The sequence below is a fragment of the Eulemur rufifrons genome, chromosome 7 (assembly GCF_041146395.1).
Source record: "Eulemur rufifrons isolate Redbay chromosome 7, OSU_ERuf_1, whole genome shotgun sequence".
Classification (NCBI taxonomy): Eukaryota; Metazoa; Chordata; class Mammalia; order Primates; family Lemuridae; genus Eulemur; species Eulemur rufifrons.
The window spans coordinates 175988064-176012451 of record NC_090989.1 but is presented as its reverse complement, the minus strand read 5'-3'; the positions used below and the strand labels follow the sequence as shown (position 1 = coordinate 176012451).

Sequence of the window (24388 nt, the reverse complement as noted above, 5' to 3'; positions counted from 1 at the left end):
GTGGCTATTTAAATTTAAATTAATTAAGATTAAATTAAATTTAAAATTTCATTCCTCAGCTGCACGACCTACATTTCCAGTGCTCTATGGCCACATGTGGCTAACTGTACTGTTAAGGACTGCATGGATATGAAATATTTTCCTCATTGTGGAAAGTTCTCTTGGGCTGCACTGTGTTTCCCTTTTAACTCTTCATTTTAAAATAATTTTAGACTCACAAGACATTGCAAAAATAATACAGAGGGTTCCCAAGCACCTTTCCCCCAACTTCCACCGACAATAGCATCTTACATAACCACAGCACACTGTCAAAACCAGAACATTGACGGTGGCACGATACCCTTTTCTTTTGATCATAGCAAATGTGTTATTGGGTTCCTACTCTGTGTTAGGCATATTGTCATTTAATTCTCATAACAATCCTATACTGCAGGTATTATTGTTATTATTAACACCATTTTCTTGATAAAAGGACTGAAGCTCTGAGAAATTAGATATCTTTCCTAAGGCTAGACAGGCTATAAATGGCAGAGCTGGGAATGGACTCCTCCAAATCTCACTCCAGACTTTGAAGGCCAGACCAAAAAGCCTTTCTGCCTGTTTACATTTGCATCCTACATCTCTGGGTTGATTCAGTGTTTGTTAAACTTGCCCATTTCCTGGTGGGGCGAAAAGGACCAGTTGACCATAACCCCCAAATTCTGACAACACAGTGCTAAACCCACAATTTGCTCAAATAGTTAGTTGATCTTAATGTTTTAGAAAGATAAATAATAGCATTCAAAATCTAAAGTGTACTACAGGGTAGTCAGATATTTTATACCTCAAGAGCTTACTTGGTGTCATGGCTCATTATAATAGGGGCAAACCTTCAATAATCAACAGTCACAGAGAAATATGAATACTTTTCAGAGGGATTGTAGACTTAATGAGATGAGCTGTCAGTATAGGAAATCAGGTAAAGACTTTGAACATGGTAATGATGAAATTGTTGCTCTGCAAAGAACCGTCTGTCAGCAACATGCAGTGTGCAGTGGTTCTCACAGCACTTAGGGCACAGTGCCTGTAAGCACGTAGCGGCAACCCCGTGTATCTCTGGTGAATTGAATTGCCTGTGTTCCCCCTTCACATCTCCTCCTCTCCTCCCTGCACACACCAGAACCAGAAAAGAAAGGAAACCAGGAAGGGAGTCATTTTGGACAGTACTCTTATTAAAACTTGGATGTTCCATCAAAAAATAAAATCAGATCTACTGGTTTACACATACTGGATGTACAGGCGGTCAACTTACAAATCAGACTGGCAATTAATTAATTTCAAAATAACTGAATAACTGAAATCCGTCGATGCTGAGATAGATAGGATTTGGGGGTTTTCATCAGCTTTCAGGAAGACTGTGAGCCCTATAGTCTAGGCTGAGTTCTGGAGTCCCCACCCACCCAGCAAGGAAAATAGTTCTATGTGAAGCATCCCAATAAACTCATCTCTCTCTTTCTCTTTCTCTCTCTCTCTCTTTCCTCCTCCATCTCCAGCTATTATGATGGGGGGTCTATTAAACAGACAAACACATAAGAAAATGGAGGGGAGAATGCCGCAATAAGATCATAAAAGCACAATTACTATGGATCATTGGATAGGACTTGGAAATACTTTCATTACAGTGAATAGCATCTATCAGCCTGAAAACATTTTGGAAGTAAACAAAGGAGAGGAGTTAGCAATTTGCCATTTAGGATTCTCAAAGTGAGAGTTTATCTCACCAAAAGTAATTTTCCAGCCCCCTGCCACTCAAACCTACACTATCCTTTTTGCTAATTCGTGGCCCAAAAGTTGACAATCCCTACGTATACATTTAGCAAACCCAAACTCTGTCAAACTTTGTGAAAAACAAATGACATCAGTGGATAGAGACCGGGCATGCTTTAACACCACGCAACTTGATGGCTGTCTCACACTTTCAGAGCAGCAGAACAAGGGACTGTAATGACTTAACGTACAGGGCAGGGATCTTCCTAAAAGTAGCCTCCTGTTTTTGCAAAAATGTGTTTATAACTGTTTTATAGATATACACCCATAACTCAAAGAGGTGCCTGTATGGTCAGAAAAAAACTTGAAGTAGGAGGAGGGAGACCTATAATCTATTCCCAGTTCTGTCTCCTAGTTCTTATGAGATTAAATCTTTTGGATTCTCAGTTTCCTCATCAGTAAACCAAGTTAGATAAATTAGATTACCTCAGTATTCCTTGTATTTGATTGATGAGCTCATCTAAGACTGGCTACATATTCAAAACACTTATTCTAAATTTAGAGGGGTTTTCGTTAAGGCTTGGATGTGATCAAGATAAGAGATTGAGATTTGCCCACAATTTTCTCCCTGACACATGCAAAAAGTGCTCTGTTGCCAGATATTTTGGAAATATTGGGTTGTACCAAGTTGGGCTGTTTCTTCTTGCAGGACTTCTCAGGGCCTTTAATGGGTTAATATAAATTGTGGCTCCGAAGAGGTCTCTATCTGATCATAAATTCAATATTTCTCTAAGAAGAAACCCTCACTGGCAGGTGCTGTGCTAGAGTCCTCAGCCTCCAGTGTTAGGCTCGCTCTACTGACCCTTCTGCCTAAAAAAGCGAGCAGGATGACTTTGATAGGCTACTCACCTTACGAGAGCAAAGGTACCAAGGTTCCCTTAGAACTATGACAAATGAATCTGCAGAGCAGGAACATGGACGGCCCATTTCCTTCCCCCACAAGAAAAGCAGCTCTTCTGTACCTGTTCCTCAGGAGATCCCCCTGGGAGGGAAAAATCCCCCCAAACAAATAGACACATGCAAGGATTGTACCTATTCTCTGCCATTTTGTTCTTAAGTCTTGATCTCTGAGTTGTTGAGAGAGAGAGAGAGAGAGAGAGAGAAGGGAGAGAGTGTGAGAGAAAGAGAGAGACTGGTTTTAAGATGAGGGAAGAAAATTCACATCATAGTTTCTCCCTTCAGGTTATAGGCTACCTAAATTTTTTATGGCAATGCTTAAGTAAAACATACACATTTAAGAAGAAGTTGTAATAGTTAGGTATTTTGCATCTGACCAACCTGAGTTGAAACCCAGCTCCACTCCCTAGAAGTTACTATGATTCTGTATAACACAGTTAATTTCTTCGAATCATACTTTCTTTCATCTGTAAAATAGGAATTGTGTCAGTAGCTACCACATAGGATAAGTGAGGGTAGTATATAAGATGTATTGAGATTTATTGAGTACTTACTATGTGCAAAACATAGAAAGAGACAGACTTTACCTTTACATTTAGAAATGAAGGTTTTGTAATTGGTTTGTGCCTATATATTTTGCCTATAAATTCCTATACCCAGATGTCTGATTATTTTTTCCAAGTCCTTTCCTACAGTAAAAAAATAAATATAATTCAAATTTAGAGCAGAAAAACAAAATTTTAAATGAAATTATTTGTATGAGTTATTAGCTAATAAATGTTGACCTAAGATAATAAAGAAGTAATTACCTAGCCCTGGTTTTTATCTTAAGAACATTTTTTTTCTTTGCTATATGAGACTTTTCTCTCTGGAAAGTTACCAAATATGCTACAGATTTGCATAACAATCTCTTCCTTTTAATGAAGTGCAAAATACATAAGCCATAGACTTAGAGCCCATGTTCAATGCTAAAAATAAATATTAAATACAGTCAGCACTATAATGAATAAAACCTAAATCTTTTAGAACCAAATGTTCATCCTGACCTGTCATATTATTTCAATGCATTTTGTACCAATTATTTTTTTAAAAACTCTTTCTCTGGAATTAATATTTCAACTATTTAAAAATAGGTAAACTGTATTGTACATTATCACTTGAATAGACCAAATAATTTTAGTGCCTCCATAGACAATTGGCTTTCAGATTGAACCTTGGTGATTTATTTTTAAATATAAAGACAAAGCATCAGCATTGAAATAGATTAAAATAGATGTCTTATTTAGAATTATAAAAGCAATTCATCTTTCATATGTCACATTTAAAGTATGGTTATTATTTTAAAAAGATATTTCAGACTGATATTACAGGTTTGTTAATAAAAAAGCCACTATGTAATAGTACAGTGATAAAAGATGAAGGGTGAAAAAACAAGGAGAATATCTATTTTATTTTTTTGAATGCATCTAAATGAAAATTATTTATACAAAGACAAATGGGACCCAGCCATGAAATTACTGGGCCCACCTATTATGCTATAATAATTAGAAGTCATATGAAGAAGACACATACAAAAGTAAGTCCTCAAACAAGCAGGAATCACTTTTAAAACTAGAGCTTCCTATAAAAGAGCAATAAAAGTTCTCTTCCCTATGTGGTTGAGAAAATGTTCCAGGCCTCCAATTCAAGATGGCAGACCAAACACATACTTATTGTCTTCCTCCTCAAATTCCACCAACAAATATTTATTGAGCAGCTACTATGTAACAGGCAATTAAAATGAAAGCACATATAACGAGGTGAACATGCAAAGGATCCATCAGGAAGCTGGAACTTGGGACAAATTCCCAAAACTCAGGAAGGAAATGAATTACACTGGTAAACCAGGGAAAGCCTCAAAAGGACAGCTCCTAACAGGCCCAGAAAAAGGAAGTGGTAACAAATTTGCCCTTAGGAGCAGTAAAGAAACTCGAGGCTCCTATTTATTAACTAAAGCAGGAGTCAGCAAACTTTCTGTAAAGGGCCACATAGTAAATATTTTCAGCTTTGTGGGTCATAGGGTCTCTCCTGCAAATACTAAGGAAGCCATAGACATTATATAAACAAGCATGGCTGTGTCCTGCTCAAACTTGATTTATAAGAACAGGCAGAAGGTCATAGTTTGCCACCCCCGATCTAAATTTTTACCATTGTGGCTACATTATAGGAAATGGGCAAATTAAGGAATTTTAAGGGGAAACTGGCCAGAGTTTTGTCCGTAGCCCAGGGCCTTCTCGGTACCCCAGGTCGGCCTGACTGGCTTTCCCCACACCGGGGATATAGCTGGCACCCCCAGCATCTCCACCGTCAATCAATGATACAAAGTGAATCTTGACATTTCCTTCTCCACCCTTTATCTAACCAATGGCAAACTCCATGAGTTCTGTTTAAGTGGATCAGTTCACTTCTCTGCCTCTTTACTGCCAACCAGGGTAACAGAAGCCACCTGGACCACTGCAGTAGCCTTCCATCAGGTCTGCTCTCAGCCACCCTTCAATCTCTTCTCCATGTGTTTTTGCAATTTGTTCAACCAATATTTATTGAGTGCTTACTATGTGCCAGGCTCTCTTCTGGAGATAAATCGGTAAACAGAACAAATTTTTTGAAAATCCCCGATCTTGTGGAGCTTAGATTTTTGTGTATGTGCAGGGTGGGTGCAGCAAGCCAATAAACAATACACAATAATATATAATAGAATAAGCTAGAAGGTCTTAAGTGCTATAGAAAAAAGCAAAATATAAAAGGAGTACAATAAAGGGCATCTGGAGTGCTGGGGCCATTGCAAATTTAATTAGCGTGGTCGGGATAAACCTCCTTGCACAGGAGAGATTTGAGTAAACACTGGAAGGAGATGAGGGAGTCAGCCACGTGGCTGTCTACTTGGGAAAGAGCAATTCTGACAAAGTGAGGATCCAGGACAAAGTTCCCAGGCTGAGAGCATTCCCTGTGTGTTCTAGAAACCTCCAGAAGGCTGGTGTAGCTGCAGCAGAGCCTGCAGGAGGACAAGTGGTAGTTGTAGTAATAGATGAAGCCAAAGAGCTTAAGGGCTCCATGAGAAAATCGAGAAACCACTGCAGAGTTTCTAGCAAAGAGTCTGACTTATATATATATATTTTTTTTGTGTGGTAAATTCAAGAACTGTATTTTTCTCATCATTGTAGCTGGTTCTTTTTTTTTTTTTTTTCAGCTCATTATGGGGGTACAAAAGTTCAGGTTATATATATTGCCCATGGCCCCCCATCCCCCCGAGTCTGAGCTTCAAGTGTGTCCATTCCCTAGACAGTGCACATCGCACTCATCATGTAGGTGTGCACCCATCCCCTCTCCCCACCCCATCCCCCCCAGTCAGAACTTCAAACGTGTCCATTCCCCAGACAGCACGCATTGCACTCAACAAGTAGGTATACACCCATCCCCTCCCCCCAGCCCCCACCTCTGTCCGATACCCAATTGGTGTTATTCCCAAATGTGCACTCAGGGAAACCAGTTTGCTGGTGAGTACATATGGTGCTTATTTTTCCATTCTTGGGATAATTCACTTAATAGAATGGGTTCCAACTCTCTCCAGGAGAGCCAAAGAGATGCCATATCACCATTATTTCTAATAGCTGAGTAATATTCCATGGTATACATATACCACATTTTGCTAATCCATTCTGTGGTAGCTGGGTTGATGATAGGACATAGAGGGCCAGGGTGAACCTGGTAGGCGAGTCACAAGGTGATGGTGGTGACTGTAATCCAGGATGGAGATGACAGAGGCTCAGAGGAAGAAGGATGGCCAGGACAGAGGGCAAAGTGGTCAGATGTATTTTAAAATAGTCTATTTTATTTTATTTTTATGTACTTATATTTTATTATAATCCATTATAATATTACTATTGATATTATAATGTTATGTTTTATATGTATTTTGAAGGCAAAGTCAGCAAGATTTCCAGTCAGATGGGCATCAGGTGTAAGAGAAAGAGAGGGTCAAGGATGACTCCAAGGTCATCCTCGGAAGGATGGAGTTGCTTGCAACAAGAGGTTTGGGGTGGGGGCCAGAAGGAGTTTGAATTTGGACATGTGGAGTCACACTGCAGTGAGGGTCTTCTTTGTAAAAGCTGCTCATGTCATGCTTGCCCATTCTTACATTTTCCTTGGAACTTCCCCGACTGACCATGATAACAACCAAGATCTTTAGCATGGCCCATGTAGGGCCCTGCAGTGGGTCCCTGCCACCCCTCTGGCTCTGGTACCAGACTCCCCTTTAGGTTCATTTCTTGGACCACATTGGCTGCCCTCTGGTGGCATCTCAGACCCATTACTTTAAAGAAACCTTCAAGTTTCCTCATGTGCTCTTTCATAGTACCCTAAATTTGTCTCCTGTGATCTTATAGTTGCATGATTATTTGGCTCATGTCCTTCTTCCCATGAAGAAGAGGCTGGGTTCACATCTGTTTTGCTCATCATTGTACCCTCAGTGCTGCACACAGTATCTGGCATATTCTAAGTGCTTAGTTAATACCATTGAATGAATGATGGTTTATTACCCACCTAAAAGAAAATGTCAGCTTATACAGTTACTCTTTTTCAGAGTCTTTGTATAATTCTCGTATAACGAATACTGAACTAGAAAAAATGCCAAGGAAATAACACATTATCATTTACAATAATAATTACTAATATTCAAAGTTCATTAAGGAGTCCAAACCTAAACCACAGTGAATGGCAGACTTGCATTGTCCATCTTCTTGAAGATAGGCTGTCATGTGACTTGTCTGGTCACCAAAATGTCAGCAAAAGCAATAGGCATCAATTCCAGGCAGAGACATTTGGAAGCTGGTGTACAACCCTCTGGCTCTACCCACCTGTAATAGTTTTCTGTGGCTTCCATAAGAATTTACCAAACTGAGTTGTTTAAAACAAAGGAAATTTATTGTCTCGTGGTTCTGGAAGCCAGAAGTCCAAAATCAAGGTGTCAACAAAGTTATGCTTGGTGTTGAAGGCTCAAGCGAAGAATCCTTCCTTGCCTCCTTCAGCTTCTGATGGTTGCTGGCAATCCTTGGTGTTCTTTGGCTTGTAGATCACTCCAATCTCTGTCTCCATCTTCACATGACATTCTTCTCTGTGTGTGTGTGTGTGCGTGTGTGTGTGTCTGTATCCAAACCCCCCTCTCCTTTCTTTTATAAAGACACTTGCCATTGAATTTAGAACCCACTCTAATTCAGTATGACCTCATCTTAAAGTTGATTATGTCTACAAAGACCCTGATTCAAAATAATGTCACATTCACAGTGTCCAGGGGTTAGGACTTGAAAATAGCTTTCTGGGGGACACAATTTAACCTACTACACCACCCTGCACAGGAAATGTTGATCATCAATTATTTACTGAGTGCTTGCTATATGCCTGTCACTGTGCTATGTGCCAAGAGGGATATATAGAAAATTAGACACAAGGATCCAAATCACAAGGAGTATACAATCTAATCAGGTGGACAAGACAGAAAAGACCAAATGGTATTGGCTGAAATTGTCAGGGGAGACCAAATAACGAGACTTAATAAGAGCTAACCCTATCAGGGCTTCCAGTCTGTTCCAGGTACTGTGCTAAGCACTTTGCAGGTATTATTCCCTTTAAATCCCATGGGGGTGGTACCTCATGAGGTTGGTATTTTACACCCATTTTATAGGACAGGAAACAGAGGCTTAAAAAGGTTGAGTAACTTGCCCAATGGTCACACCAATCCAGGTCAGTCTGACTCACAAACATGGGGTCCTATGGACTCTCCTGTATTGCACCTTCAATTAAGCTGAGCCTTGATAGTCTGCTAGAATATGGTAGTCTGCACTCTGAAACACAAAAGATTTAGTTCATCTCGTATAGTTACCCCTGGGCTGAACCGATCATGTGGCAATATCAACAGGTTACAGTAATAAAATAGAACAAACTACTCCATTTCTATTTCATTGTTGGTAGGTTGGCCTTCCTACCTCACTTATTTTTATGGACTAATCCAAACTCATTCTTTCATCTTTCCCTTTATAACAATTGAAGTCAGACTTTAATTTTCTAACTTGGCCCCAGATGCAAAGACGGCATAGCAAGAGTCTTCCTTTCTGGTCTAAAGCATTAAAACAATTAAAGATTCCAAAAGGAACAACATGAAACCAACCCTATTTTCAAGTGCTTCCAACCTTGTTTCAAAACAGCCTTATGAGGATTGTTTTCCAAACAGCTGTGTACGAAGCCAGTCACTTATGAAATCTGATTTTTCCTATGTAGACATATCACATTTTCTATGCTTGGAGAAGCAGGGAATACCCAAGCTGGCATTCAATAGTAGTGAATATGAAATAGAGCATTTAAAAAAAAAGTCATAGGAATGTTAAAATCCATGTTGACTGGTTTTTGCATTTACCCGGCAGCATTCCCATGCTAGTGTTGGCATGGAGACTGGAAAAGGAAACTTTCCACAAGTCTGTCACTTGCTACTGTTTCCACTTATTCTACTGTGAGCCCAATTTTAACAATTTTTGAACAGTTAAAAAAGTTTGATTCCTTTTGTGTTTTCTGTTTCAGGACAGTTCTCAAACATGAAAACACTTGTGAAAAGGGTTTAAAAAATCAGGCAAAGATTTGGGTTTCCAAATATTCAGCTGTTTAACATTCATATAATTGGCTGCCTTTCTCCCCCATATTTTGTCTAAATGCTTTGGCATGGGGGAGCCCCACAGTCTGAAAGTAACTTCGTCTCCACTCTCCTTACTGCATTTATTAAAGACGCTGGAAGATACATCTGCTTTTCAACAGCTTGTGGCTCTTACTGGACCAGAGAAGCTAGAGGTTGAGGCTATTCAGGAAGAAATCTGGGCTTCCTAAAACGTCAGTGCAAGCAAGTTTGCTGTGGTCGCACCTACGTATTCTTGAAATCATTTCTATTAAAGGAAACAGGCTAAGATGCTTGGAGCCAGGCTAGGGTCAGAGATGGAGGGCAAAGTTGTCATTTGTTCTTTCATGGAGTGCCCGGAACCCAATAGACACTCAATTCATGTTTGCATGAATGAACGAATCACACCACCACCCTATCGCTTCTCTAAGACAGACTGGTCATTTTCCTGGGCTGAAAAGTTAGAGAGCTGCCTACCTAGAGCTCAAGGGGCCTGCGGCTGGCCCACGACACAGGCGTTCTCATTTCCCTCTGGCTTCACCCTGGACTGCTCTGCCTGAAGCTGGGGCGATGCTGAAGAGGGGGGAACTACATATGAGGAAAATCAGAGAGGAGAGGGGCAGGAACAGATGTGAGCTTAAAGAGAGGGCATCTGAAATGAAAGAAACACACAGGACTCCCACAGCTGGGAGGACAAACCCCTCCATGTCGCAGGGGATGTGGGATTAGGGGTGATTTTGTCTGCCTTTGTTCTTTTCCCCTGCCTTCCACGTTTCCAGTTTATGTTTGACGTCTGTCTTTTCTCTTTAAGTTACTCGACCATGAGGACAGACCCGGTGGCAGCACCTGGCATACAGCCGGCGCTCCGTATACACTTGCTGGACAAACGAACCAATGCAGGGGCTATTGTGCCCCCCACCCCCACCCCTTATTTGTCCGCAGCTCCGGGCACGTAGCAGGCGCCCCCTAAACATCTGTAGAGCAAATGATCTGGAAGTTTTCCGCGCTCAGCACGTAGAGCTCTGGAAACCAGGACAGCAAATGAGTGTCTCTGCCACCACAAAAGCGATGCAGGCGCGTGCGAAAGGCAGCGGCGGGCGACCGCGGAGAGAATGGCACCGAGCGGGGCGCCCCGCGGGGGGCGCTGCCTGCGTGGCGCCCGAGGCGGGGGCGCCGGGAGCCGCGCGCCGGCACGTGCTCGTCTCGGGCGCCGGCCGGGCCGGGGCGGGCGCGTGTGCGCGTGGGGCGTGGGGTGTGTGCCCGCGCCGTGCCCCCCGCGCGTGCTGCCGGGCGGGCGCCGGCGTGAGTCACGGCGGGGCTCGCCTTTATAACGGCCGGGAGGCTCGCGGGAGCCGCCGCGCACGCCCGCCCGCCCGCCCGCTGCTCGGCGCTCCACCGAGCGCGCCCGGCCCCGCGCCCCCGACCGGCCCCAACGGCCGTCCAGTCCCGCGGGCGCCATGAGGAGCCCGCGCTGCGCCCCGCTCCTGCTGCTGCTGCTGCTGCCACCGCTGCTGCTCGCGCCCCGCGCGGGGGACGCCGCCGTGATCACCGGGGTAAGCGGCTCGGGCGCACCTGTCCGCCCGGGATGCGCGCCCGGGATGCGGCCGGGAGGGCTCAGGACCGGGACCCCCTGAAGGGGAGGAGAGGGGCGCGGTGAAGGGCGCCCTGGGCGGGGACACCTGCCTCACTCTCCATTTGGCACCCTTGGCAAAGTGTCCTGCTCCAAAAGCAGCAGACACTGGGGACACTGGGTGCTTCATGGAAGAAAAAGTGACAAGAGTGTCACCTCATCACCTTCTCTCTCTCACTTCATCCTCATCACTCCACAACCTCGCTGCTCGTGTTTGGTCTGGTTTTTTTCTTTTTTTTTTTTTTTTTTTCTGTTAAGCTGAAAGAAGTTTCTTTCAGAGTCTTCTCAAGTACTTTTGGAGGCGCTCCAGCCTCGAACCTTAACATTGGACGGCCTTCCTGACTGCACAGGGCAGGACGAACACCCCCCAGCCCCGGAGGGCTTAATCTTGCATTCAGGGAGTTTGCTCCCCGTGCGTCCTGCGCAGAAACCCTTTGAAATACTTGGACCAGGGCCATGTGTGCGCTTTGAAAGGCAATTGTGGGCGCTTCCTTCTGAGTTCCGGGGCTTTCTGCCCCCCCACTCCCCCCCCCCCCCCCCCCAGCGTCCTGAGGTTCTCCGTGTACAAGTTTTTAATTTCTAATTGCTGAATAAAGCACATCCAGTGCCCCAGTATAATTATGGAGTAGGTTGCCATGTAGATGTTGCTTAAACTTAGAGAAGGCGTCCTGTCCTCATCATTTTTGTAAGTAGGAACTAGTTCATTTCTCTCCTACTCCCAACGGTTTTCTTTGTGTGGATATGAAGAATGAGTTTACAGTACAAAATTTAAAACTCTAGTTTACATCAACAATGCAAAACCATTACCATTTCCTGGTTATTCGGCTGCTTTACTCTTTTTCTTTAAGTGCAGAATTATTTTACACCTGCGTTAAATGACTTCAAATATCTAAGTGTGCATTATAGGATTTAAATAAAATGTCTCTATTTGAAATAATGATACATAGTGAAATAACTTTAAGGGAAATGTCATTCTCTTGAGAAAATAACACTCTTTTGTCGCTATATTAGTTAATAGGTTTACAGCATTTTGAAAGTCCTTGTGCTATGACAGCGTTTGGTTATATCCAATAGATACTGAATTATAAGCTTTGTGGTTTTTATTAGAACAGAGAATTTTTTAAAAAATTGCTTGCATAGCTTTGTCAGTAGCTAGTCCGAGTGGTTGGGGAAAAAAGTTTTTACAGGTTTTTCTAATACATGAGAATTGAAACATAATTGCATTTTTCCCCCTTCTTCCCCTGCTGGTTCATTTTAAATTTCTCCTAATCCTCTGAGCCAAAGGTTCTTTTGCAATATAAGTATCTTTTTGTTCCATTCACATGGCAACACTATTTGAATAGATCTGCAGTGGGTTAAGGATGAAGGCCATTAGGAAACAGTTGTCTAATTAAAAATATATAAACCTATACAATTCTTTGTAAATTTTCTAAGAACTGAAGCTTTTTGTTACAAAATGAAATTTTATCACATTAGATGTTTATCTGTTAGAGAGGTTTAGACTGAGCTTATTTATATAGTTATGTGTGCTGTTTTTGTTGTTTTAACTTGGTGTTACAAAAAGAGAATAAAAATTTTTTCTCTAAAGCAACATGGTAATGAAATGCAGTTATGTCTCCATGACAGGAACCATTCTGGATTCAAATGAAAAACTCAGTAACTTATCTAGATATATTGTATATAGCTGTAGTCCCCAACCCCCCACCCTCCACCCCACCCCACCACTGGTACCCTCTGTGGCCTGTTAGGAACTGGGCTGCACAGCAAGAGGTGAGCAGAGGGTGAGGGAGCAAAGTGAAGCTTCATCTCTATTTACAGCTGCTGTCCATTGCTCAACATCCTCCTCCCCGCGGCCCCTCCCCCACTCCGTTGGTGGAAAAATTATGTTCCATGAAAATCGTCCCTAGTGCCAAAAAGGTTGGGGACCACTGGATAGGATGCTAAACATCCACGTGATTGAATTTTAAAAGATTTTCGCTGGATATTTGATTGTCTTATAAAAAGAGCTAGTGGGGCCTCAGAATTCAGGGTGTTGAGCCTCTGTTGACGTAAAATACTAGTTAAAACATCCTCCTTAAATATATAGTTGTTTTGGTAATGTATGTAGGTATTTTGAAATTGATTTATATGTCCATATAGATTTGTTAAAACCGTATTGGAAAAGATCACCAACTAGACATCTCATTTGTGGAATATAATGGCCGTGCCACATACATGATTTCTGGCATACAGGTAGAAATTGGAAAATGGAAATGTTTGGATGTTGTCCTGTAAAATCCAAACACCCCAAGAGGACAATTGTAGTTTTTACCCAGATACTTATTTTAAATAGGCTAAGAAAAAAATTCTAATGGAGGAAGTAAATAAACTCTAAAGCAAGATAGTTGGTCACTTTTAATGAAAAATAATGATAAAAATGTGCCATGTATTTGTTTTGAAAGTTACAGCTGTTCCCAAAACTGAGAACTTTGAAAGACTGTTTTAGTTTTTTTTCCAGTAAGTTTACATTTAAATTTGTGCCTAAAAGACAGACTTTTTAGTTTCTTATATATATAATGCAGGATGTTTTTACCTTATCGATAGCAAAACAGATTACTACATACTGTTAAAACAAAGCATTCTTCTCTTTGTTGGTTCTAGGAAAGAATGATAGTTCTTTAGATCTATTTTCATACAAATAAATTTAGACTTCATTATTTATTTGTATTTAGTAGAGTATGGAAATTCCTCCATAGTTGATTCTTTAATTATTGTGTTTATAAATTTTATATTTGGAAGCAGGTGCCTTGAGTAATTACTGTTGATAATTGCATCTGTCACTTACATTTCTTAATCCAATGTATTTTATAGGATAGTGCACCTGATTTGGTAATGTACACATATCTATATCCTAAGCCAAAAATATCCTCTTTGCAGGTTATTTACTTGAAAAAAGAGTAACAAACCAAAGGCAAAAGTCTTGGTCTGTCCATTCTTAACCTATGAGATTTTGTTTTTTAAAAGAGGAAATGGTGAAAATCAAATCAGTGGTGTGAGAAACATCAAGTCTCATGAACCAAAATGCAAATATTAGAAAGGGAAAATGAGCACTTTTAAAATTTACATCAGTGCCTTTATGAGTCTGGAGTGTTTCGTGCCAGATTTAGGGATCATTTAAATCTCTTTTTTAAATTGTGCCCAATGTATTCTGCAGTTAATAGTCATAAAATCTTGTGAGTCGATTTATGTAGTTCCTAATAGCTATGTGTAGCATAAGACTAATATACTTATTCTTCAAGTTCAAAGCCAATTCAGCCACAAAACACTAGAAAAAGAGAGCTGATTTTGTTATTTTTAAATCTTATGTTTGAGATTTTCATAATCCAATGGCTACTATTTCATTCAATTTTGAAAAACTGGAAAAATCTGTTCTGATCAGATATTATTATAGATCTGTGCAAACAAGTGAATATTATAGTTCTTTTTTATATATGTGATTATTAAAATCATAGTGTTTGGATACTTGAAGAGCATTTTCACTGCTAATTTTAGATTTCCTTAGCCTGAGTCTTTCCCACTATCTATATTTATCTGTTTGTTTGTTACATTTCAGGCCTGCGACAAGGACCCCCAGTGTGGTGGAGGCATGTGCTGTGCTGTTAGTATCTGGGTCAAGAGCATAAGGATTTGCACACCTATGGGCAAACTGGGAGACAGCTGCCATCCACTGACTCGTAAAGTTAGTATATGTGTCTGCATTCATGGTGGTTCTCTCATGTTGCAATAACTTAACTCCAAGCAAGGCCTGTATGACATGAAGGCTGGGGTAATGTGCTTGAAATTGGAAGTTAGGGAAGCTGACAATGGAAAAACCACCCCCTGTCTTCTCTCCCCTTCCATTTCAAAGAATTGTATCCTCTACTATCCTTATTCAAGTGATAATTTTCATATCATTGCTCTCATGGCATTAGAAACATATTATCAAAATAATTTCTTCTAACATGAATTTGTTTAAAAATTATTTAGGACAAAAATATATATTATGTTCTAGTATGCTTCTTTGCAGAAATTATAGAAGTCCTTGAAAAGATTTTTAATGTTAGATCTACTGATGAAGCAGAAGTACATTAGCTTTAGCTTTTGTCTTTTCAGAAAATCGTCAATAACACAGTTACACCTGTATCTTACTTTAAAAGTTCTGTATTTTGACTCTATACCTACAGGATACATTGTTCACAATTTTGGAGATTGCTTTATTATCTGGCAGCTAAATATCAACAAGTGCTGTCACAGGGTTGCAGGGTTGGGTGGGGCTTCAGAGGTTGTGTCCCCAAGGGTTGCATACTCACCTGTCTGCAGGGGTCAGGCAGGCTCCTGTTACATCAGGAAGTGGGTAGGTGGGAGACAGAAGGGAGCAAAGAAGTGTGTGGAGCTGGAGAGTCCTTGCCACCAATGCCTCATTCAGATGGAAAACTTTTGAAACACAGAAGGGTCTCAACAAATTCCCCCAGGAATGCTAGGTTGCAGTGCCTTCCTCTAGTCCCACCTCCTCATTTCACCCATGAGTAAAGTGTAGTCCGGAGGCATTGAGACAAATCCTAGGTCTAGGCCAGGTAGCTTCTGGGAGGCAGAATTCAGTCCATAGTGTTCTCTCTACACATTGTATACTCTCATTTTAAAACAGGTCAAATATTTTCAAAGCAATCTGAATTCTATTTTCTACCTTATTTTTTCACATGTCATTTAGAGTTTAAAACTGTAATAGAGCCAAACGTCTTTCCTGTACTCTGAAGTCCCAGATAACATTTTTGACCTTCTTGGAGCGAACAGAATGAAAGTAAATTGTGGCCCGTTGGCTTAGGTTTAGCTGTGAGCTGTAATACGGGTTGCAGTTGTTTGGGTCCATCTAAAGACTGAATTTGCTTTTGACTTTCCTGTGGTTGCCTTGTGAAATGCTTCCTGTTACGTTTAAACCATTCCTCTTCATGGTTTTACCACACAAGACTGTGCCTTTTTTTTTTTTTTTTTAACACAGGGTCTCACTTTGTTGCTCAGGCTAGAGTGCAGTGGTATTATCATAGCTCACCACAACCTCAAACTCCTGGGCTCAAGTGATCCTCCTGCCTCAGCCTCCTGAGTAGCTGGGACTACAGGCATATGCCACCATGCCCAGATAATTTTTTTTAATTATTATTTTTTATAGAAACAGGGTCTTGCTATGTTGCCCAGGCTGGCCTTGAACTCCTGGCCTCAAGCAATTCTCCCACCTTGGCCTCCTAAAATACTAGGATTATTGGAGTGAACCACCATGCCTGGTCTTGAAGTACCATTTTTTTTTTTTTTTTTTTTGAGACAGTGTCTCGCTTTGTTGCCCAGGCTAGAGTGAGTGCCGTGGCGTCAGCCTAGCTCACAGCAACCTCAAACTCCTGGGCTTAAGCCATCCTACCACCTCAGCCTCCCGAGTAGCTGGGACTATACAGGCATGTGCCACCATGCCCGGCTATTTTTTTCTATATATATATTTTAGTTGGCCAGATAATTTCTTTCTATTTTTAGTAGAGGCGGGGTCTCGCTCTTGCTCAGGCTGGTCTCAAACTCCTGACCTTGAGCAATCCCCGCCGCCCCGCCCCCCCCCCCCCCCCCCCCCCCCCCCCCCCGCCTCGGCTTCCCAGAGTGCTAGGATTACAGGCGTGAGCCACCACGCCCGGCCTTGAAGTACCATTTTAAAACATGATATGCACCATTTATTCTTGGACATTTTAAGACAGAAAAAGGTTTTAAACTGTTATTAGTCACGTGTCTCAATGCCAGACTCCCCAGAGGAAGTGACACTGGCCCAGCCACCTTTGGCATTGATCTCAGTTTTATCATCACCCTTGTTGAATTGTGAGTCATATTTTGTACATGTAAGTCATTGTCTCTGAAAAGTTTACTCCTAACCTTCTCCTTTAAGGATTATGTTGTTTTTATACGGTGTTAGCATAACTTCACATGCCCTGAATACCAGAATCACGTAGCCTGTTTGCTAAAACAGCAAAGGGTAAAGCGATACATTCTGTGGAACTATTCGTGTGTTAATAAGAATAATACTTGCCACTTGTTAAATGGTATGATGTGTACCAGGTGCTCTATATTTAAATGTTATACATGTATTTCTTATTTAATGCTCCCAACAAACTTGTGAGATAGGTTTATTTTGTCATGTTCCGTATACAACATAAAGTCTCCAAGAAGTTCAGTCACTAGTGGAAGCAACACAGGCGCTAGTTGAAGCAATACATAAGACAGCAGCCACTGAACTTCACTTCTTTCTGACACCCCATTGTCTGTGTGGTCTTAAGGACTACACTCTTCTACCTCCACGAAAGCAGTCATTGTGTTTAATCTGAACATGCTTTTTTAAGTTCAGTTAACCAAAACTGGTTTGTGTGGATAACAGAGAGAAAATGTTCACTGAATGAGAGTACTAACAGTTCAGACTGGGAATTTGTGTCATACGATAGTTTTGATGAGTTTTCCAAGTCTGAGATATTTAAAAAAGGGAACCAAATTTAGTTTCCCCAGTTCCTAGATAACTTCAAGTTCAGGTTTAATGCAACATCAATTCTGAAAGTAAACAAAATCAATCTTCTCTCATAAACCTAGATACATCTCTATGACTTTATTTTTATCATGGGTCTAATCGTGGAATCTTTCAATAATAGATTATGGTTTTCAGAGTAAAATTAAGTGATAAAATAATGGAAGTACTTATTTTTTTTATAAGGTTTTATGTCAAATTTTGACTTTCCTCCATTCGGATGCCCCCTTGAAATATATTTCTGGAACTTGATTTTACAACTTTTCATATTGGTTATTTTTCTGTCATAAAATACATTTTCAAAGGTTATTTGGTAACCTGTTTTAACAGTAGGTCCGAGAGTTGTTACTTGTTTTAGATGAAATTAACCTATCCTGGAAAGAATCTAGTTTCTTCTAGAATATCTGTCAACTATGTTCTCTTCAAAACAACTCAAGAAAAAAGTCTTTCACAAATATATTCTTGTGAACATTACGTGCAGTATTCAGTTCTACTTTGAAGTTTAATGGCTCATTGGTAGACGGTAAAAATGTAGACGTTATACAGAAAATTCTTTTTCCATTTTGTTTTGGCTTAGTCATTATTGGCCACCAATATCTGTTTATTTGGGTAAAGTGAACAGTTTTTGATGAATAAAAGTGAGAACTATAGGTAGGAATTGATAGCTACTGAGTTTAGTTTCGTGTTTTATTTCAGATACATCAATTAACTTGTAGAGTTTATAGTCACTGGTACACTATTGTTTTACAGTTGTATGGTTTTTAACTTTATATTTGATAACTTTAAAATAGAATAAAATATATAAGTTCAGCTAGGAAGAATAGGATTCATATTTTCTAAATACATTTTTAAGCAAATAATAGTTGTAGCAGATATTCATTTTTAATAATTAATTTTAACAATTAAGAATCACTGGCTGAATTATGTCTCCAGGAAAAGCTTTCTGCTTAACAAAAAAAAAAAAAAAAAAAACGTATATTTTAATTTCTACTGATACCTATACTTTTTAAAGTTTATGTAGAAGATTAGCCATTTGCATCTTATTTTGATTAATGTTTGGCTTTGGAAACTTATAATTATGGGATTAATACTTTAATTTTTATTGCTTATTATTTTATGAATTATTTTTTTCTTTTCTTTTCTTTCTTTTTTTTTTTTTTTTTGGAGACATGGTCTCCTTTTGTTGCCCAGACTAGAGTACAGTGGCATCATCGTAGCTCACAGCAACCTTGAACACCTGGACTCAAGCGCTCCTTCTTGCCTCAGCCTCCTGAGTATCTGGAACTATAGGCACATGCTACCATGCCCAACTAATTTTTCTATTTTTTGTAGAGATAGGGTCTTGCTGTCTTGGCCAGATTGCCCTCAAACTGCTGGCCTCAAGCAATTCTCCTGCCTTGGCCTCCCAAAGTGCTAGGATTACAGACATGAGCCACTACACCCAGCCCTAAATATTTTCAATTTAAACAACTGTGTTTCCTCAAAAAAATCTTGTTTTTAAGTTTTGTTACACTTTTTATGTAAACAGTTTTAGTTCTAATTTTCTTTTCTTTTTTTTACCTTTAAAACTTGACCAATACATTTTCCTTTTCTGAAGAAAAAAAAAAAATTCAAATAAAACCTGGGTCATAGCCAAGCATGGTGGCTCATGCCTGTAATCCTAGCAATTTGGAAAGCCAAGGCAGGAAGATTGCTTGGACCTAGGAGTTTGAGACCAGCCTAGGCAATACAGTAAGACCCCATTTCTACAAAAAATAAAAAATATTAGCCAGGCAGGGTGGTATGCACCTATAGTTCCAGCTACTAGGGAGGTTGAGGCAAGAAGATCATTTGAGCCCAAGAGTTCAAGGATACAGTAAGCTATGATTGCGCCACTGCACTCCAGCCTAGGCAACAGAGCAAGACATTGTCTTTAAAAAAAAAACAAAAACAAAAAAAACTGGGTTTTGTTCATTTAAAAAAAAATATTGACGATTATTGGTGATAAAACATTTTAAACATAATTATAATTTCAGAATATGAAATTATTAAAATTTTGGTATAAAATTTTTAAAAGTTGAAGTTAATTTTTAAATTTAAAATATTTCTTAAAATACTAACTAAAAAATAACTCATGTAACTAAAAAGATTAGTGAAAGATGGGTAGAAGAAAGCAAAATATACTAATTTCCTCATCTTTCCTGTCACAATGTCAGGATCCATTATCTACTTTGATTTCTTGGGATAGCATCATAGCTGTGAGTACAGGTTCGAATCAGCAAAGAGACTCACAAAACATAAATATGCTTTAGTCTAATGCAAGTTTTCTCAACTTCGGTTCTGTATGCCCCTTACCCAGTTTCTCCCAATGGTAACATCTTGCAAAACTATATTACAATATCACAGGCAAGATAACTGACATCAATACAGTCAGGGTACAGCACATTTCCCTCACTACAAGTGTCCCTCACATGGCCCTTTCTATAAGTGCTATTTTCTCTTTAAAAGTGCTGCAAATATGATAAGAATTATGTTTTTTCAAAAGTGCTGGATGTTCTGCCTTGGTAACTTCTAGAATTTGCTGTTTGGAATTCTAGGCTATTAGAAACTTTGGATTGAGTATTTGGTTGCTTGTTAAGTAAACCATCAAGTTTGGACTGAATGGTTCCAATCTGCGTCCTCCCTAAGCACTTCGTCATGCATTTGTGACCGGGTGACACCTATCAGCTTCATCGCACAGTGTACGTAGATCCCAGGAGTCAGCGGGCTAGGCAAGGAATCGGCAAGCGTCTCCTGAGCGTGTCATATCAGAAATCTCGGTTTTTGTCATTGGGCGCTCACAGGCGTGGCGGGGGGCGGGGGGCGGGGGGAACATTGCCATAGGCTGGTGTGGTTAGAGTCTGCAGGGAAGGAAGGAGAAACACAGACTGGATCATGAAAAAATGAACTGGGTTTGAATGAGAAAAGGGCATCCAGGCAGTAAGGGCCCTGCAGTGCAGTCTAACCACTATCTTAAGGTGGTCGAGGCAGATCCACATTGATGTTTATATAGTCCTGGTGCCCTTGATAAGAAAAGGAACACAAGGAGAACTTTGAGAAGTTTCACAAAAGCTTATGACCTTGTGAACACATTGCCGGGGCCCCTCCTAGATCCCAGAGTGGCCTGAGTAAGTGAGGAGCAAGTGAAGCCCCTTGGGCTTCACGGCAAATCCATCTGTATTCATTCCATCTCTGAGTTTGGTGACATGAATCACACTGGGCCTCCTCAGTGCCAGGCATGTGCAGGGCGAGGGGAAGCCTCAGGACCTGAGATGGTCGTCTGGTCATCCACTGGCCCTCAGGGAGTTGGTAGTCCATGCAGGGCGAGGGGCAGGGGTGGGTGATAGGCATTTAGCAAATATTTTCTTGAGCGTCTCCTGTGTACCAGGCTATGTGCTACATGCTCATAAATAAAATGGATGCAGTCCCCTCTTGAAAGAGCCTGGAGTCTGGGCATGGTGGTATTTGAGAAGAGAACAAAATCCAGAAGAAAACAGGGCCAGGTTTGACTACCAGCACTTTTTCCTTCTAGCTGGGTGACCTCAGTGGGATGCGTTACTTCTCCTCAAGAGGAAGCCACTTAGCTTGGCTCAAAACAGGGTGGAAAATCTGGCACACAGGTTTGGGGTGACATTCATACATGATGCCTTCTGAGCCTGACCCATGGCAGCAGTCTGGGTTCTTTTTCTTTTCTGCTGCTTTCAAGGTGCCGACAGCCCCATGTGACAGGCCAAAGAGTGATCCCAGTGTCATGATGCAGAAAGCACACAACCTCGGGCACCGTGAGGGCACTTACGCATAGCTGACACTATCTTACTGGTTACCTGTCTTTCATCATGAAAACGTGAGCTCCATGATGATGAAGGGCCTTTCCTGTTTTGTTCATCGCTGTGTCCTCGGCACCTAAAGTAGGGCCTGATGTGTAGGTGGCACTCAATAAATATCTGTCGAATGAGTGAATAGAAGAAACATACTTGGTGGCTTCCATTTATAATAGTTTGACATGTTTGTCGGGCTCATTTTCCTTGGATATTGGTGCCTTCGATAGTTTGTCTCAACCTTGGCACTATTGACATTTTGGGCTAGGTAATTCTTTTTTGTAAGGGGCTGTCCTCTGCATTGTAGGGTGTTTAGCAGCATCCCTGGCCTTGACCCACTAGAGGCCTGTAAACACCTCCCACCCCAGTTTGACAAACAGAAAATGTCTCCAGATACTGCCAGATGCTCCCTGGGGGCAGAGTCACCCTAGGTGAGAACCACTGGTCCATGCAGTAGTGTTAGGCATGGTGAAAAGGAACCTCTCCAAGTCTCAGGGTCAGCATGGATTATAAAGGTCACTGATTGTCACTTCTGACACTATCCGCTTCTAAGTGTCTGAGCCCAACCAGCTACACCCACCTCCTCTGATGTATTCTTGGTGGCAGCAAAGGAGCCAGCCCTCAGTGTTCCCTCTGACTCACACAGTGACAGAACCATTCTGAGCACAAGTCTACGTGAAGCCGATGGCCAACATGCCTGTTTGTAGACACTGTCGTTAGAATCTGGGAGGTAACGACGTATCAAAGAGACAGAGGAACTGGGGTGGCTTGGTTGTATCTTGCGCTGCCTGTTCACCACACACACACCCTGCCCTCCTGTTGCTTCTCTTTCTTCCCTTCGTATTTATTGATCTCAGTCATCTCCCTGGCCTTTCCAGAACCATTTTGGAAAGGGAAGGCAGGAAAGAAGAGAGAGGAAGAGAAGAAAAAGGAAAAAGGAGGAGGTAAGAAGAATGTGAGCATGATACCACCGAAAGATACACCTGGAGTAATTAGCCTTTACATTGTTGGACTACCATAGAGTTGGGTCCAGTTCAACCCCAAAATAATGTTAGAATGGTTCTGCCACTGTCTACAGAGGGGCTTTGTAAAAATATATACATATAGAAATCTATTTGAAGGCATCTGGAAGATGAACCTCAGATTTTCTCATAAGGATAGATCATTGGTGTGGGGCAGCCTCTTTTGGCAGAGTAGAATAACAAATGCACTGGAATGATGTCGAATAAAGCATTTGAGTTTGGAAGCAGGAAGAACACATTCTCTGCCATGTTTAAACCATGTAAGAATCCCTGAGGCATGAGTCTGTAACAGCTTGCCCCTCACACATCAGCCTGAAACAGTCATTTGCCGTCCCATTTCACTGGCTATAGCACGTCTGCAGGCCTGGGGTTAGACTTTCTCCACGTAACTTGCAAGACAGGCAGATTCTCAAGAAGGTACCATTCCTAGGGGATAGAAAGTAATTTTTGCTCTCTTTCCTGCTGAGAAACATCCATGTTTTGAGTGTACTCCACTGGCCACTGGCACAGAGAACCCCCACGCCAGCTGTTGGTCAACCCTCCTCAACCCAGCCTCACTGGTGACATGGGCTGGGCTCTTAGTGTGACTCTAGGAATGAAGCAGACCTTTCACTGCTGGGTCTGCCTAGGCCACTTATGCAAATTGAGCTTGCCTCCTTCTCTGATTTTCCTCTGTTCTTTTTTAAATTTTTTCCCAGCCTTTTGACTCTGGGCATCTGTGTGTACATGTATGAATTGTATACATTGCTTATTGATTGTGAGTTTATATTTGCTCATTACATAGATGTGGTCATGCCTATGATATCATGTTCTTAAGCAGCTCCAATAGCAGAACACTATAAAAAGAAATAAAATGAGAAAAAGTGAAAGGTAGCATAGCTTGATGACTAAAAACTTGGCCTCTTTGGTCCAACTGTGAACCAAGCTTCAAGTTTTAGATACATGATCTTGGACAATTTGCTACTCTTCGTACCTCATTCCCTCATCTGTAAAATGGGTATAATTTAAGTGTTTGCCATCTTTCCAACGTGATTGTAAGGTTGGGAAAGGATGATATATAAAAAGTGCTGAGCATATTTCCTAACAGGTAGTTAACTCTCAATAAACATTAGTTATTGTTATTCAAAGATGTATCTCAGGAATAATTTAGTTCTGTTTTGAAACATTTCCTGCTCTGACTCAGTCTTCTTTTTTGTTTAGGTTCCATTTTTTGGGCGGAGAATGCATCACACTTGTCCATGTCTGCCAGGCTTGGCCTGTTTACGGACTTCATTTAACCGATTTATTTGTTTAGCCCGAAAGTAATCACTTTAGAGTAGAAACTTTAAATGTGAATAACCACATGATGTCTGTAAAGTCTTACTTGTGATTGTGCCAAACAGATAATATGCCAGAAAAAAATGCTCTCGCTTCCTCAACTTTCTAAGTAACATTTTTATCTTTGATTTTTAGATGATGGGTTTTTGGGGGGTTTTTTTGTTTGTTTTTTTTTTTACTGAAAGGGAATTTTAATTTTGGATAGAAATATAAAGTATAAGCCATTATGGAATTGGTTCTCATTTCCCTGTTTGTGTTTTGGTTTGGTTTGGCTTTTTTAATGTCAATAACTTACCCATTTTCACAAAAATGAGGAACATAAGAATTTAGTATTTTGTTACAGAAACATTTTTTTTTCTCACCTCCCCATCTGTGCCCCACGACGTGTACACACACACACCCTTTGGTCTCTTCCCTCTTACTCCTCGAAGAATGTTAAGGCTCTCACTTTATTCTTCTCCATTTCCCTTCTCACCTCTCTAGCATGTTACAGTAGAGGGTCTGTGTCCTGTGCCTGGCAAAATCACTGTCGAGAATCAAGCTTTTAGCCTGATACTTAAACAGTGGAAAGAGCATGCAGTTGAACTAGACGCGCCACCCCCCTCTCCTGGAGTGGAGGCTGGGAGT

General features: G+C 40.9%; 1 protein-coding gene across 2 annotated transcripts; it reads left to right on the top strand.

Annotated features, from left to right (window-relative positions):
* The first annotated feature begins 10854 nt into the window (after positions 1-10854).
* Positions 10855-23749, top strand: PROK2 (prokineticin 2). Of its 2 annotated transcripts, XM_069473811.1 has the most exons (4): positions 10855-10950; positions 14620-14745; positions 22301-22366; positions 23645-23749. In XM_069473811.1, exons 1-4 carry the CDS (start codon positions 10855-10857, stop codon positions 23747-23749), a joined length of 393 nt encoding a protein of 130 aa, XP_069329912.1. The 2 variants fall into 2 exon arrangements, with proteins under 2 accessions (XP_069329912.1, XP_069329913.1); XM_069473812.1 differs by lacking the exon at positions 22301-22366.
* The last annotated feature ends 639 nt before the right edge of the window (positions 23750-24388 follow it).

Coding starts and splice junctions, on each gene's coding strand:
- PROK2 (XM_069473811.1), top strand. CDS start 10,855: ATGAGGAGCCCGCGCTGCGCCCCGCTCCTGCTGCTGCTGCTGCTGCCA. Junction 10,951..14,619: donor ACGCCGCCGTGATCACCGGG/GTAAGCGGCTCG, acceptor GTTACATTTCAG/GCCTGCGACAAGGACCCCCA. Junction 22,367..23,644: donor GAAAAAGGAAAAAGGAGGAG/GTAAGAAGAATG, acceptor TTTTTTGTTTAG/GTTCCATTTTTTGGGCGGAG.